This window comes from Cariama cristata, unplaced genomic scaffold (assembly GCF_000690535.1).
Source record: "Cariama cristata isolate BGI_N322 unplaced genomic scaffold, ASM69053v1 scaffold36201, whole genome shotgun sequence".
Classification (NCBI taxonomy): Eukaryota; Metazoa; Chordata; class Aves; order Cariamiformes; family Cariamidae; genus Cariama; species Cariama cristata.
In genome coordinates, this window is record NW_009598207.1 from 13,882 (window position 1) to 32,030 (window position 18,149).

At 34.8% G+C, this 18,149-nt stretch overlaps 1 protein-coding gene across 1 annotated transcript in view; it reads right to left on the bottom strand.

The window, feature by feature from the left end:
* Positions 1-18,149, bottom strand: part of WDR72 (WD repeat domain 72) — a gene marked incomplete at its 3' end in the record, with an annotated part of 62,397 nt that overhangs the window by 11,306 nt on the left and 32,942 nt on the right. The window contains exon 13 of the mRNA XM_009709191.1: positions 14,670-14,875. Coding sequence (XP_009707493.1) covers positions 14,670-14,875 — 206 coding nt within the window. The remainder of the gene's footprint in view (positions 1-14,669; positions 14,876-18,149) is intronic.

An 18,149-nucleotide genomic window follows, 5' to 3' on the forward strand; every position in this document is an offset into this window, starting at 1 on the left:
TGGAGCATTTTTACTGCTTGGAGATATCTGCATTGCTTGATAAGCCCCCCTACAAGCCCCTCACCCATAAGCTTTAAGGAAACAAGAACTCTGGCTACAGACCCAAATTATATCCTGAGACTCACGAAGCTCTTGTGCATCATCTCTGATTGACCCACAGCAGAACAAGCTTTCTACATCCAAGATAAAGCAGGATTCAGGGAAGCTTTGAAATGGCAAGCTATATTCCATGTATGGCAACTATCACTTCTGTAGCTCCCTCGTTCGCCACTGAAGATGTTTGAGCCAGGACAAGACAAGAGCTAGAATAGACTAGACTCTTTCAGTTGGAAGGGACCTACAACGATCATCTAGTCCTACTGCCTGACCAATTCAGGGCTGACCAAAAGTTAAAGCATTGTTAAGTTAAAAGTTAAAGTTGTTAAGGACACAGTCTAAATGCCTCATCAAACACTGACAGGCTTGGGGCATCAACCACCTCTCTAGGAAGCCTATTCCAGTGTTTGACCACCCTCTTGGTAAAGAAATGCTTCCCAGTGTCAAACCTGAACCTTCCCTGATGCAGCTTGGAACCATTCCCATGCATTCTATCACTGGATCCCACGGAGAAAAGCTCAGCACCTCCCTCTCCACTTCCCCCCCTCAGGAAGCTGTAGACAAATTACATCACCCCTCAGCCTCCTTTTCTCCAAACTAGACAAGCCCAAAGTCCTCAGCTGTTCCTCACAGGACATTCCTTCTAGCCCTTCCATCAGCTTTGTTGCCGCCCTCTGGATGCATTCAAGGACCCTCCTTCTTAAAGGATGTAGCAAGAAACTTTGAAGACTCACTTTAATCGATTTCTTCTGTCATGGAATCCAGTCCTGCTCCACAACTTACAAGCCCGTTCTTCTATCTCTTTTCCTCTCCCTTTACACATCTTTACCAAACCACCTTAGCACCCAAGAAGAAATTTTCCCATGTCTATGGCAAGTGAGAGGCAGGGGGCTATCCTTACTGTGGTCCCAAAATACATCAATACGTGCAATTACCTTTAACTGGTTTAAGACAGACATACCACATAAAAATTTCATGGGAAGTACAATTCAAGTGTTATTTTACGTAGCTGCCTTCTCATCTCTAAAGGCCTTTTTCCACTGGGATCCAACTTGTTCTAGAAATGCTATTCCACCTAAAATACACACTTCCATTAGCTGGCAGGGATTCCCATATTGTTTCAGTTCCTCTATATATGTTTTTTTTTTTTTCCCCCACACACCGGCTTTCTTTACCAGATGCATTCTATTGTGAGTTTTGTGCTAAACCAGATCTGACAAGAATAGTCTTGATGTTCATTTTACATAAAGGAAATAAAGTGGCAAACTCACATGGTAGATTTTCAGAAGGCAAATCAGACCCAAAATATACTTAGACGTCACTGATACCTCTGAAAAGAAATTGCTCAGTTCTTACAGCGTGGGTAGTATCAACTTCTACGTAAAACAAGTCCTGAAGTATTAAACACAACTTTTTCTTACAGACTTTTGGCTGCCTTTACCCGTTGTGCTCTCACTTTATCACAAACATAACAGCATAAAAGTGACAGAAAATTAGCTCCAAAGTTCTCAGTGCCTGCAGAATGAATCATGCTGTATAAAGCATAAATATGAGATATTCTGTTGATTCTAATCAGGTTTTTTAATTATATAATATTCAAGAGGTTTAACTGTGTTCATTTGAGCTTTCTCTTGTGACAATATATTTTGATTCATTAACATTAAATGAGTCAAAAGAAAGATCAGTCCCCTCCTTTATCCACTACTCGCTGCTCGCAAAGGCTCAAGAAAATATTAGACAGAAATTGAACAACTTATTTTTAGGTGAAATTTCAGTTAGATTTGGGGGGTGAGGTGAGTCTAACTGAAGTATTGTCAAAGGAGACTGGAAGATTCTTTCATTAAAGGAAGCTGCACTGCTTCTGATTTTTTTGGGGTGGGGGATTTTCTATCTGTTGTCTGAGTTCTTCTGGCAGATTTATACTTTCTTATTTTGATAGTCATTTGACACTGCACTTAAGTACACAACATAAGTCTGTCAGATAAGGAACACTTCCTCTTTTAAAGAGGAATTAGTTCATTATTAAATATATATCTGCTAATTTAATCAGTAAAATACCACCATCCTACTGTCTGCTCATGTGTATTCAATGAAGCCATCCTGTGAACAAAGTACATGTACTTCATCCTTTCAAACAAGAATTTTTAAGCAAACCCCAACATGGAATCATTAAAACCACTGCATCTTATAGTCTTTAAGAACTTTCTCGATATGATAATTTCTGAAATATCACAATGAAGTTTGAGAATATAATATCATATACTTATTTCAATGAAATTAACACTTATTTTTGTCATTTGTCTTTGCTGTAATCTGACCTTTAATTACACTATAAAGATAACAGAAACTTTAAAGGGCATTTACATATTTAAATCACTGTTCATTACCTCTGTGGCAATCAATAGCATTGAATATAAATGGGATTATTTGTTTTTAAAAAACTAAAATGTGAAGAACCTTAGTTACAGAAATGAAAGAGGAAGGTGGGGCAGTAGAATTTGCCAACCAAAATGTATTTAGGGTTAAGAATTTTCTGTGTCTTGATCATGCCAGTCACTGAGATGTCAATAGAAGTCCAGAGTTCAAAACTTTTCTCAGAATTATGTCTCTTCATTGGTCTGGCTCTAAGCTCACAAAAAATAAGCATGTCACACAGCTACTTGTAAAAGTTATTTAGCTACTCCTACCCTGTCTCTTATATTTGTACTTCATGGAGTTGGAAAAACTGTTATAACTGATGTATGGCTACCACACCTTGGGGTCTTAAACATTAACTTATACAGCCAATGGCAGCTCTGTTCTATTATCCACAATGCTTTATTGCTTCCTACTACCAAGGATAACTGTGTTTGGTTTTGTTTGGTTTGGGCTTGCTTTTTTTTTTTTTTTTTTTTTTTTCCAGAATAGCTTAGTAAATGTCTTTACTTGCATAGATGCTTTTTCTCTTTAGCCTTTTTGAAGAAAATAGTAGCATTACATATAACATACGTAAGATAATGAATTCTCTTTTGGGGACATGTTTGCAGGTGCTATCTCATGCATAGTTTTGCGAAATAGGAAACCTGTAATTGTCTCATGGAATTGTCTCAGAAAACAAATACATAAACAATGCGCAAAATGGCTGGCACAGTGTAAATTAAAGCATTAAATTCATTACTAAATCCTCTGAGCCCTTGGTTGCTAGAGATGGTAGTCGATAGTAGTAAAAAAATTGCCTCCTTGAAATGTGCTTGGTGGACAGCAGCTTGATGATTGGCAGCACAAATAGAAGACAAATGAGAAAGCCTTCAATCTGCAGCTGATGCACAGGAAGAACATGGGGAGCTGAGTTTACAATAGAGAAAACATTACCAAGCTAATGGCACAGGCAATCATTTGACCACCATGCATCTCTGATAGCAGCAGGACATCCATTTTCAGTTAAGTGTTAGAGTACCTTTTTGCTTTCTCTGACCACTGCAGGGGTAAAACAACCTAGTGCGTGAAACCCACTGACTGGTAATAAATTACTATATTGGATAGTTTTTGTTTTCTTTCAGCAATGACTTTACTGCGTATTCCTGCTATCATTACCAATTAAAGTGGAGATCGCGTTAGCAAGCTATATCTAACTGTATATCAGTCCCTATGCTCCAATTGCTTTGGCAAGTATCACAGGGTCAAGAGGCTCTTTTGACCTTTATCAGCTAAGTCTCTCTGACCACTCACTATTTGAAGCAATCTCAGCTGAACAGACGGATGCTTTTGCAGACTCTATAAAGCTTAGAATATAAAGATAAATGAAATTGTGTTTGGGGCTTCAAACTGGTTTATGAGCATAAAATATTGTTGGCAAGTTCCACAAAAATCTCAACCTACATCTTAAACCTATGCCATGAACACAACATCTCTTTATCTACTAGGAAATGGTGGGTTTTTTTGCTGTAGCTTCTATTGATAAAACTGAAAACTTGATATAACTTACATGCCTAGTTAGTACAAAGTCACTTCTGAATTTAGAAAGATTAATTTAATTACTTCAAGCATTAAAAGACAAGCAAGAAGAAAATTTAATATAGCCTTTTATCGTGAGAGTCAGAGCAGCATACAGCACGTGATTAAATAGACCATTCAGTGGAAGAATACTACATCAGTTGGATACTACAGAGCATTTGGAGAAGGCTTGGACCTTCATTTCAAATTTTGCCATCTTAAGTTTCTTAAAAGCCCTTACTCTTTAAATTACTGCACCAAAATTTTAGTCATACAACACATAAGAGAAAGCTTTGACTTCCTGAGGTGATGCTTAAAGAACCAGTAATAATTAGATATAAATGGAGTCTTGTGATCATATGTATGTATTTATAACAAAAAAATAATCTATTGTTCAACAATAACACTGAATGGTCTTTTGAGTCGAGTCACATCAGGAAACATGTCTTGTTAAGTTCATAACCTTAACTAACAAATCTTATACAGGCTTAACTAGACTTAATGTTGAAAATTTCTTAAATTGGATAAAACTATGGGATACTGTTTTTTTTTGTTTTTTTTTTGGTTTTTTTTTTTTTAAAGACTGGCTTGGTTTTCAGAAGAATAAATTTCCAAGAGGTAAAATTCTGATCTGCATGATGTCATGGATTTTTCGTAGGAATACTTCCCCAAAACATTTTTTAGTCCTTAATTCTAATATCATCCCAGTTCCACCAAGAATTCAAAGTAGTCTTACTAACAATGAACCCACTATCACTTGCAAACACAAAGCTGTCTTATTTTCTTGCTCAGCTGAAGCGACAAACAATCCAGGGTATGTGCAAAGAAGCATTTAGTTAAAAACAGTTATAAACAGCAGGTATATAATTGAAATAGCTCTTAAACATATGGCATACACCACCTCTAAAAGAACCATCATAGGAAGAAAGGATGCAAATTATCAGCTACACTTTCATCTCCACATAAAGACCATATGCACCTTCTAATACAATATAGCTCCTATCAGCAATCCACACATGCACACTCCTATGTCTAACCCTGCCTACCTCCCGGAGTTTCAAATTCAGGGAGCATGTGAATAGTTTCTGTCACTAAAAGTATCCATAGCTTCCCAAAGCGGGCAGACAGGTCAGGCCTACCCTCTCCAAAGCAGTACTAGCCTTATGCACAGGGTGGGGATCATACAGAGTAAATGTGTTACTATACCAAGGTCATTCATATTCCTTACCTTCAAACACTTCACTTAGTCATAGGACAGAGGATTCTCTTGAGGGGGGCATTCAGAACTTTTTTTCTTATTCATTTACCCTTTTTAAACCTCAGTACTCACATATAAAGAACTAAGCATAAAAAACCTGGAGTCAATAGTGGTGCCCCAGTTCGCTTTCACATGAAATCTATGCTTGACCTGAGGCTTCATCATTTGGACAACGCAGTCCCAAACAAAGGTGTCTATTCATGACAAATTATCCCATACAAACTAGTTTAAAGAAACTGCTTTGAACTTGCCTTGTGTTACTTTAATTATATTATTCATTACAACAACTCTGCTCATATTACTGAAGATGCCCAGATCCTCCTAAGAATCTATCTCCCTTACAGAAAAGGTTACAATATTTTTTGAGCTTACCCCACCAATGTTTGTCTATCAATTTAACTGCAACATAAGCAGACTCATCCTCTTTCTTTCCAACACTATAACCTTTCTCTCTCTTTTTTGATCCCAGTGGAGAATGTTACTATCTTCACAGGACTTTCAACAGTAGTTGTTGCATCACTCCTGATGAATCTGTGGCACAATGTAATTAAGCCAAGGAGTCTTCAAGCTCAAGCTGTGTGATGAATAGACTAAGAAACTGGATAAACCCCCCTTTTTATCATATATGGAAGGCCACTGTCAGGCAGATGGATCTACTGGGTACAGTAAATCTTTAATTGTTCAGGAAGAATTGCTAACACATCTATTGCTCAATGTAGAGACCTGGTATGAAAATGAAATGTTTTTCATATTTTGCTTTCGTGTCCACACTGTCTGTGTGTCTCTCCATCACCAATACTGAACTCAGTTTTTCATTGGGTTTAATGCAACTGTACATATCCTGGAGACGAATCATAACATGATATCAAAGAATAACTGGTAAGTAAAGCTAATATACAGAATATTCTTCGCATTCGTTTTCCACAGTAGGAAATAAGTCTACATTTTATTTTTCAGGAAAATATTTGAAGAAATATAAACGATATATAGACAACTTTATACAGACAACTTCTGCTTTGCTCTAGAATTCTTATCACTACCTGTCCAGGCACACTATCAGAAAGGCAATTCTAAACACAATAGTTTTGACAAAGTCTCTTCTAACATTTTTATTATAGAAAGAATATAAAAATGAACTGCAGATCCACTCATCTCAAAATAAGATCTATCTTTGACATGGATAGTCTCTGAACCATGAAAAGTTTAGATGGAAGGGAAGGATAAGGTGTTTTTAAATGAAGTCTTATTAATTTATATGCTCAGTATTCAAATACTCTGTCTACATCTTAAAATATTACCTTATCTTGAATGTAGAAGTAAATTCCCTAACCATATCTTTAGAAATATACAGGGTTCAGTGATGGGTGGTAGCCAAAACATTTTCAGCCTTACTCAGCACTTTGGAAGAAAAGCCGTACGATGGTTGGATGGAAACATCTCCCATTTTTCCTAGGTCATCAACTGGACAAACAATGCTACAGCAATCCACAAAACACAGATTACTGACTCATGGATCTAGGAATTATTAAACTGAACAAGTTATTGGATGAATGAACATCCAAATATCTGTGAGAATAACGCTGAACACTGATATGCTGCCAATGTGATCTTGGAAGGAGGGTAAAAGCATAAGAATATTGCTTTGTCCTAAGAAGGATTGATCTATATAAAAATTAAGTTACCAACCCATGGCTGGCTGCTGATGCCAACTGAAATAACATATTTGCCCTGGGCTGCTCTGTGTTTCCCATATTGAATTACAACAGAATTCCACCATAAATTTTATCTACATAAAAAGTACTAGATCAAATCCTAAGCAAGTGACACTATACTAAAGAAAAAGAACAAAAAAAATAGTGGGATTAAATTATTAAATATTAAAATCCCATCTATCTGAGCAAATGCCACTCTTGAGAACTCAGGAATAGGCAAGTTGGACATTCTTCAGATCCTGTATCATTCCAGGATGTATCAGGACAGCAGCCAAGTCTCCGTACCCATAGATTTCATACCATTCATTCCTTGAGAGCTGTTCAATCTTACTGAAGGCAGTAGAATTACATAGACTTCCAAGAGGACAGTCTTTGCAAACAGACATTCCCAGACATATCTGGTTGGCTGATTCATCCTTTCCTATAAATATTACAAGAACTAAATCTGACCACCAGAATAAATCAACATTTGAGCATTAATATGTAGAAAAACATGTCAAGAGAACAGAAATGTAACCACTGCTGTTGCTTTGTTTTAAATTAAACCACAGTTTATCTTAGTATTTTATTTCTATGATTTAACTGAAACCAGAGATCCAGTTAATTATCATAAGGATGTCAGCAGATAGCAAGTCTTTCTTTTGTAGAATAAGGTTTGGTGTTGCAAGTCCTAGCTCTACAATTGCATTAAGGTGCCAATGTATTTCTGAAAAAGTCACTGGTCTTCTTTTTTCTTTCTTTTTTTTTTTTTTAATAGGCGTGTGAGGTGGAAACCCAGGAAAGTCTTACAGATCTGAATTCCTGTTGATACATTTCTTCACTAAAATAATACTAATTAAACTATAAGAGGCCAGGAACTTAATGTTTAAAATAGAAAAGATTATTATCAGAAGTGTAGATTCCACCACTCTCCTGTCATGAATGGCGAAGAATTCTCAAGAACACCACTGGACAATGTGAAAATATACGGTTATAACAAAGATGATGTAATTTATTTTAGAATTATTAGAATTAGGTAGAGCACTTACAAGAAAAATCATTTAGGCTAATCTACAGAAGAAATCATATCTTAGGGACTAGAAAGTAGTAAAGGTAAAAATGTAAGATAGGAAAACTCTAACTGTATATGACTCCACACCCAGAACTAAAAGAAACAATCATATGTGGAGAATAAGATACCATGAACAGCACTTCAGTGAGATAGAAGCTGTATGTTTCTATCCATAAATACATCTCCCTAAAAAAACAAAATACAAAGTTTGCTATGGTTTCCAAGTGACAGAGAAGGGAATTTCAGCACGACACTTGAGGTATGGGAGAAGACGAAGAAGAGGAAGACAGCAACAGCTAGATTAGCTTCAATAAATGGTCCTTCAATGTGAAATACTTTACAAGGACTATTGATATTGACTTTAGGATTATTTCTAGTAGAACACTGTAGTACCTTCTTTAGCTTAAGTACAAAGTCCAATTAGCTGTACAGGTAGGGAAAACAAAATTTTTAAGTCAGTTACCTTCATTATAGTAACAGAGAAAAAAAGTTTGTAGAAGTATATAGAAACAGCATCCAAAGTGGTGAAATAAATCATTAAGGTTTATTCTCAGATTTCTGTCAGCCTGTGTTACTTACTATCTACATCTGCAAGAGTAAACTGTGCTACAGTATCACAACAGCAGCTTTTTGCTTTCATTTTACTCTGAGACAATCAACAGACAAAACAATGAAATCAACAAATTCTTGACTTGGTGGACCAATTCAGAAAACTGCAGTAACTTTCAGCAAAGGTGACATGTGGTCCAAGCTATCAGTATCTCAGGATCATGATGACTTTTAACTGGTACCAATTTAATTTCATAAGTCTAAAGTTATTTATTTCACTGTAGTTATGTTGCTACCTTGCTCCCTTGACAAAATATTTAATTGTGAAATTTCACAGGAAATGTAGTACTGAAATGCTTTGCATCTCAGTTACAGGAAATACGTATGTATAGACACACCTTTGTTTCGTTACTCATTTGCCTATTATACTTAATTAATGTAATACTAAATATAGCTTCTGAACACCAGTCCCAGTAAAAAAAATAGAAATACCCTAGCAGCAACAACATAAAGGTTACCAACTTTACGGAGGAATGTTCTACTACTTTCTGTTTCGCTTTGTTCTTAATAATCCACTTCATACAAACAATCAAGATCTGTAATTCCTCTTAATAATATTCTAAATATTACAAAAGGAAAGAAATAAAAGGAATCCATGTCTAACATACCATTGTTTATGGTAGCACTCCTGATTTCATATTTGATAAGTATTATTTGGTATTGGTGCTTGCAACTTATTTCCATTTTTCTATCAATTTTTCCATCAGTAAGACTTAAGCAGTAGTGATTTTCCACACTTCCAATAACAATTTTATTTTCAGATTGCATCCTTTACTATACTAAAACAAATAACTGCTATCATCCTACAGTCTTCATTTGTCTTCTACTTATTCTGTGCAGCAAAGTAACAAAGTAGATCTTTCTTTTATTATTTATAATTTCTGCACATTCTTGTTTCTTGCTTTAAGCAACTATAAAAATATAAACTTTGGCTTTCCTACTAAGAAAATACCTCTCTTTCAGAAGCATCTTACCTTTACATATTTTGTTTAGAGCAGAATAGGTACACTATTACATAAGTGAATGATAGGTTCTTTAGAACAACTACTACTAGGTATGTCAATTTAAAATGCATTTACAAGCGTTACAGTAACTGGTACTAACCACACAAGTCAGAGTTATTTCTAATAACTGCATAAATAAAAGCAAACTTTTACAGATCTTGTGTAAACTCTTGTTTAGATATTTTGATTACTTTCCACACCATACATTAATGCTCAAAGAACAGTATTTTAAGAAATTATCAAGTGAATATATCAGGCAATACATATACCTAACATTCCTATAAAAGTTGATATGTAAATAAATACATTTTTCCCCTCTCATCTTTTCCTTTTTTCTGGTCTACCTCTTCAGTAGTATAATTTAGCAGTCCAAGGTTTAGCACTTATTGCTAAACAAATTTTAGAAGCTGCTCTTCCTCCAACTTTTTTACTCAGAAGAAGCTCTAGTTACATTATTGAAATCACTAGAAATATCAGTGCATGATAAACACAGATTTATATCCAAATTATTTAAGCTGAAAAGCTAGGAAACTTTCTAACATGAAAGATTTCTGGAACATCAGGAAAACAATTCCCAGACATATCCAGCTTTTTATTTGCATCAATGAAATCTTCATATGATGCACTGAAGTTTTTTAATTTTTTTTTTAAACCAGTTTTTCACACAGCTCCAATTTTCAAATATAACTATGACTTAAAGGTATAATGAGAGCTAGTTCCATATAAACACCATGAGCACACAATCTAGCGTGTAGTCTATTGTAATTAAGACCAGTGATTCAATACCTATTGCTACTGGTCAGGTATCATAGCAACCTTGTGTCACTGAATACTGCTGGAAAACTGTTCAGCACCAGCAAGACTATGCTTCAGGAAAAACTACAATGGCACTACAGATTGTCAACATCTGTGGGGGTTGTTACAGGGAAAACAACAAAGAAATCTGTTTTAAAAAACCCTATGCCTAGAAAATTGACAGGGATACTACAGTAGCACTGCAAAAAGGAAAAAAAAAAAAAACAAACAAAAAACAAAACAGAGAGAGGAAGGAAAGATAATTTTTTGTCATTAGTTATGTAACTTATGCACCCACATCCTAATATCCATCTATGTAAGCTGAGAGTTGAAATAGTGCTGCATTACCACATTGTTTATGTATATCCACAAAGTATTGTCTTTTTTTTTTTTTACTAAACACAAGCATCATTCATCACCAACATTAATCTGAAAATAAAACAGACCCACTTTTAAAATAATATTTAAACTTCCACAAATGAACTCTAGATAGTCTTGTATAAATCTGCAAAAAGAGAAAAAAACAGGTTACTATGAACAAGAACCCAATATTGATTTTTCTGCGGTGCAGTAAAGCATCTCCATTCTATTTGGCTGCTGTCAAAGCCACTCTTTAACAGCTGGAGTCAAATTGCACTATTTACAGCAAGAGCCCTTGTCAAGTGGACCATAAGTATTCTAACAATACACTATTCAAATGGCACTTTGCCACACAAATTGCTGACTTGATGAATACCCTATGTCAATGACTAAGGCCAATATAAAAGTTTCATTTTTATGAGAGGTTTTACATTCACATATTAAGTAAAGCTTTCTTGAAGAACTATTAAGCCATATATTTTGGGTCTTCTGACATTGAAAATAATTAAAATCTGTTTAAATATATCAAGCGGATTTGACAACATTAATATGGATCTTGTGTTAACTGCATTTGTCACACTCATCTGTTATTGGTACTCCCACTGGCACGTGCAGCACAATAAAAGAATTAAAATGGTCAAAACACCATGAAATCAAAGCATTCTGCTTTTGTATTTGTGATTTACATGATGACAAATGTCTTGAAAGAAAGCCTTTGAAGCTGGACTGCTATGTTAGGATTTTTTTTTCCTTTCTTCTTCGGATGGAGTAAAGAGAGACCATTACTTTGCAAATGTTATTTTGTCTTAAATGTAATATTAATGATAAAACAATGGAATAATAAATAGAGAAAAAAATGCTGAACCTTACTTGCATTCTTCATGTGATTCATCTCATTGTACAAAATAAGGGTCACTCACAAATGTAATATCAACAGGACAGAATAGCTACCCCTCATTTTTTCTGTTACATAAATCTTCTGAAATTGAATTCTTAAAAAAGAAGCTAAAATTGAAACGTTATAGTAACGTTATTAAAAATTTAGTGTGTTGTCAAATTTCTAATACACAATTTGCCGAAGAATCAAATTGATAATGAAGCATTCATTGTATATACACATACTAAAACCTTTTGATAATCTGAAAGTTTCACAAAGTTTCATCTGTGTGGTCATTATATGCTTATTAATATGGTATGGAATGTTGAACTCTGATATCCACAGAACTCTCACTAATTTCATGAGATCTAGATTTCAAAAGACTTTTTCAAGATGCTAAAATACAATGACTCAAAACAGTCAATACCGCACTTCCTGAAAAACCTAAAAAAAAAAGTTTACTGCATAAGAACTGAGACACACAGCAGACTTCATAACATAGTAACAGCAAACCTTCATTTCAGCAATAACAAAACAGTGTTTAAAAAAGCAAGCCACAGAGCTCCACACTTCTTTTGTGTAGCTTGCATTGGGCTTCTGGAATAGCATTAAGGAGATCTCCATTGTGTTATTTTTTCCCAGGTTCAGCTACACTTCATATATTTAGCCTCCAGCATCTCCCGCACCAATCTACAGAACCTGCTCTAATGGCGATGGAGGTGGGAAGTGCTGGATGCAATGGATGACAGATTTTTGATGAATGAAAAGTTGTTTCCCAAATACAGAAGTTCATTTGTTAGGAAATTATACTAAAATAACAGGACTATAATGACAAAAAGAAGGTGAAATTAAAAAAGATATTTTGACAACCATAAAGAAGTCTAAGAGACATCAATAACATTCAATAAAAAGTTTTCACTGGGACAAGATAATTAATGAACAATATTTAAACAAGAAAATGGAATATCTTATTGAGAAATCAGAGCAGCCAAGATGTATGTGTGATCAAGAGAAGTGCTATAAATCATTATTACAGCTCCACCGTCGCCTACTGTGATATTACTTCCAATTTAAGATCACAATAATTCCAAAAACATGTTAAACTCCACACTTTAAAACTTACCAAAAACTATTTTCCCATATTTCATGAGCAGCACATTTTCTTTCCATCTACTTTAATAAATTCATGCAGTTTTCAATTTAATAGGTATGAGCAAAACTACACTCCAAACACAACTACTATAACTTTTTGCTGTTGTTTCTCTTTAAAAAGGCAAGAAGAAACTATTCCTTTTAATAAACTAACAGTGAGATCAGATTCTGTGTCAATGGCCAACTAGTACACCATCTGCCCCACAACATGCTCAGCAGGATTATGCTCTAATAAGACTTTTCAGAAAATGGGATCAAAAAGAACTTTAGAAATCAGACTAAGGTTAGTAAAAGGTCAAAGATAAATATTAAGAGTTAAACAACTATCATTATAAACTCAAAATCATATGTAAACTTGCAGATACAATAAAGAAAAAGACCAGAAAAGAAAATTCAAGAAAGAGGACTTGGATTAAGCTGTACTTTATCAGACAGCATTTTGGAATAGCCAGTATTTCATTTACCATAATTAATAAAGATAGAAAAAGGCCAGAGACCATTCTGATGGCTGTTTCCACATGTGAGTTGAGGGAAAGCATTTTTCATCTTCCCGTAATTGTGGGAAGATATTTTTTTATCTACATTCAGGGTTGAGGAATAGCAGACATTACTCCCCCTGTTCGCAAAGAATGGAATTCCCAAAATTCATTAATTAAAAAGTGGTAAACATGAACAATCAACATTGAGGCGCTATTCTTAAGACACAAGTGTATCAAGAGCTCAGTCAATATATTCACTCCTGATGCACAAACAGGGTTTTCAGAAAAATGTATGTACTATTATCTTCCAACCCAAATAAGATAATACCTACCTCATTGAATTTGAGATTGTATTAAGTTTGAGATATTTTTAATAATTGGTTCTGCATTTAGCAAATACAGGCTTTTAAAATATCTACAAATAACTGATAAAAATACAGATATATCTAGGCCACAGGCAAATAGAATGACTATTGCATTTGCAACCTTACTTCTCATTATATGGTGTCTCCGTACTCATTTTCTCAGCTTTAACAGCACATTAACACTAGTTTCAGAATGGTATTTCCTTCTGTTATATTTTCAAAACAAAAAGAAAGAGTACATCTTTTCTGTCAGTCACAATTATTGCGTTTAATGACTTCTGCAAAGAAATTGTTAGATAAAGCTAAGTGCACTGCCTGGCCTTCTCTCCTGAAGACTGTCATACCTATTTGCAGCCCAGTATCTCACAAGGAACAGCATCATACTCTTTTTAACCAATAAGGTGCCAAATTTAATTGCACTAATGTAAATGTAAGGCAATTGCATTCTGTTCTGTGATGATGTTAACAGAAAACAAACACCCAATAAAAACTAACGTTGAATGACAACAGGAATCTGCAGTTTCATAGCAAAGCAATAATGGAAAGGCCAGTAGCAATGTACCATGATGTGCCCTTTCTCGAGACATACATCCAAACTGTTGGGTTCAGTTGTTCTGAGGGTACTGCTAATAGGTGGAGTCATAAACCAGAGGCATAAGGAAATGGGGTCTAACTATGGGTGGTAAGTCTCTGAGAAAATTCTTCTGAGATGATCTACTAGAGACCTTGCATGAGGCACTCTCCCCCACCTCCCCCATTTGTTCTATGAAATGGAGTTGAAGGCATAAAAACTGAGCCAGTCAGAATAAGTCTTTATAAAAACTTAAAATCAAGCCTCCATGCCACTTACACAGGACTACACACCAGTGAAGGCAAAAGGGTAAAGAATTTTGATCACAACACATTGTTCGTGAGAAATTCTCTACTCTTCATTCTTACCTTATCTGAAGATTTTTCTGTATGAGGAAGATTGTAAGACATCATGCCATGCTTACAAGAGCTAGAGTGTTTGTATCCTGAATTTTTATTTCTTTTTGATTTCTGAGGTACAGGAAATAGAGCATCTGCCACTAAATAGTCTGAATCTTCAATGGAAGTAAGAATTGCTTTTGCTGTTCCACCTGTTTCATGTCGTTCCAGTGTGCCTAGAGAAACATAACAGAAGCTGTAATTTTTTCAAGGAACTATACTATTTCATATTTCAGTGTAAGTATCATAGCATTAACACAGCACATTTCAAATGAGCAGATAAATCATGAAACAGTTACAGATGACGCAACTAATTCCTCATTTCCTGGACCTTAAAAATGTAATTTTATACAACAGTCTATTCCACAGCATTGCTATGTTAAAAAAGTAAAGCTTAATTTCTAAAGAAAACACTGCAGTAAATACCTTAGATTCAGACCATAAGAAATGTAAGATATTTTGTATAATGTGTGAAGTCAGATGTGGTTTTCAAAAGGAGCAAAGGAAATTCAGAAGAATACCACTTGCCCTAACTGTTCAGAACAGTCATTTGTTTTCTTCTGACAAAACCCTCACAGAGCATCTATATCATTAACAGTATAAACAATAACACATTTATGTAATATTTTAGTGCTGTCCTCTAGTGTTCTAGATTACAAATAGCAAGCAAAAGCTCAAATTTTTCCTTCCATTTCTAAAACCCACCTTTACCTCTGATACTTTTTAAACACCTGAATATACTACAGGTAGCTTAGTAGTCAGGAATATGAATACAATGTTTCAGACACTATTTCATCACTTGTGTGGTTCTAAGCAATCCAATTCCTTTAACTACTATACTCAGTTATATTATTTTAGTAACAATTTTATTTAGTAATAATTTTTGTAATAGTACTTAATTTATAACTGACATTAAAGGTATCTAAACTGACCTTAAATATATTTGAAATGAGTTCCTATTATATACTACACATTTCCTGTAGGAATTTAACTTGTAAGAAATTGCTGAAATGGCATGTTTCCTATAAAGACGAGAGATGAAAGACACGTGAAGGATTTAAAAAGTATTAAATATCTGCTATAATGTGAAATGTTTTTTCCCCTTAAGTTTGAATTCTTTGTAGCCTCAAGTAATACAACATGAATTTTCCCTTTCACTGCTACCAGAGAAAACATGTAACATTGAAGTTCTGTCAGTAACACCTGCTAAAAATATTGGACTGGGATTGAGGGATCTCATACGGTAAGTGTTTGTGTGTGTATAAAAATCTCTTTATCTGAAATTATTTCTCTGAAATTCATCCATTTCTGTTTACTGTAGTATCACCTCTGTTACTTATATGGTCAAGAGTCTTTGAACTCAGAGCAGAAGAAAGTAATGCAACCGATTCTTTGTCCCCTACAAAATCAATTGAATGCCATAGATTACTATAACATTGCACTGAAAAAATAAGAATCAGCCTCAGTTGTTTTTAAGATGTCATTTTCTTCACCCCTTCCCCAGATTTGCAGCCAGTGCCAAGGATCGTTACAGGGCTGAATATTTACTAGGACAGCAAGTTGCCCAAGGATCTTTACAGTTGGACTGTCTACAAATACTTCAAAACAATACTGGCTACAAAGCTCCCAACATTGCAACATTTCAATATTTCAGGAACACAAAAACTGTATTAATCGATGTCTACAAGGAAGGATTCTACAATTCATACGAGACATGAGCAAACACACATTCTTAAAATTATTATAGTGTTTACAAAGTTAAGATGTTTGGAAATAATACAGTCACTCAGCTAATACTATTTTGGTCTCTTTATATATGCAATGTAGTCTTTCAAGCTATAAGCATGTCCTGTTTCCCCACAGAATTCCCTGCATCATTCAGAGCAAAAGATTAACAAAAGTCACCAAGGAAGTAGTTGTTCTCCCTTATTGTTAAGTGTGAAGGACTAAGCTTTCTCTACTACCTTCTGCAGCAAGTCCACTATGCAGGGAATATTTATATGTATACACACACACACACGTATAAAGATATCCATCCTTGTTTTCTGTTATCACTTTTGTCTGTGCAATTCACTAGAGTATTCAAGTGCTTCAGAAAGACTATTATCATAATATCCCTGTGAAATTTCTGGGTATCACATTATTTTTTACAGGTAAGGATCTAATTTGTAACAAATCCAAGAATTTTGAGGACATGGTATTAAATTTCGAAGACCTGATTATACATACTCTTTAGCATTAGACAGAACTTCAAAACAGGTTTTGTTAGCTCCATGTGCATCTTTAAGTGCCTCACCACCAGTCATCCCTCAGAGACAGACTATTCTGTGGAATAATGTTTGGGATATATAGTATAATACAATCATTTAATTAAGGTTATCATACTACAATAGGATACAATCATCTAATTAATGCTACCATATGACTGTGGTAAAAGGGGATCAAACAAAAAAAAATCAAGATCTGAGTTGCCTGACTTTTTATCCTCCTATATATGCATGTACACTCAAATATATTTCCATTTTTACTCCTAAGACTTGTGTTATTTTCCATATATCAGAGCTTCTTCCCTGGCAACAGCTTCAGAGCCAAGTTTTCAACTTCCAGCTGAAGGAAACAGTTTTAGCCGAAAGAAAAAGAAACAGATCAGAAGAAGTGGTAAAAGTTACAGGAAATGGGGACAACAGCATTTCACCTTTGAAGACCATGGCCCGAATGGAATGAGCAGGCAATCTTGATGTATGTGAAAGCAAATGGACATTTTATGTATTTTTACACCCCCACCCCTCCCCTTATTTTTAACTGCTGACTAATGTGCTTCTACATATTATAGACTTACAGATGTAAAATGAGAAACAACTGAACAGGTTGTTGGGTTACTGAACATTCCTACCACCTACCAAACTCTTTTCTAAGTGTCAGGATCATGCCATAGCAAGTCTAACATTTTGTACGTGTAGTCTGGAGAAGAGAAAATTACCTTGTTATCAACTGAAAAAAATCCCTTCTGGGTTCATATTACGCAACAAGTATGACCCAGCCTCCCATATAGAGGAGTTACAATTTATCCCCCCACGTTTACAGACAGGAACACTGAATAGAAAACAATGCCCTGGACAACCAGTTTAGTTTCTTATTGACAGAAGGCTATGATATAAAATCAATTTCAAAGAGTTCCATCTTTAAAACATTTATATATCATTCACAATAGCTATCTCAAATCCCTTATAAGTAGCACCTTTTAGAAGATGGCTCCCTTCTTAAAAAACATGCTTGCTTGTATATACTTTTTAATCATGGATCTCTCTATGTGTGCATATATATGTACAGATTTTTGTATACATCTGGAGCTGCAATAAAATGGCACAAAGTGCATTGGAAAATGAGTGTGATGGAAGGGGGTGGGTGATCATGAAAGTATTACAAAGTATTTATTTAATTCAGTGTACT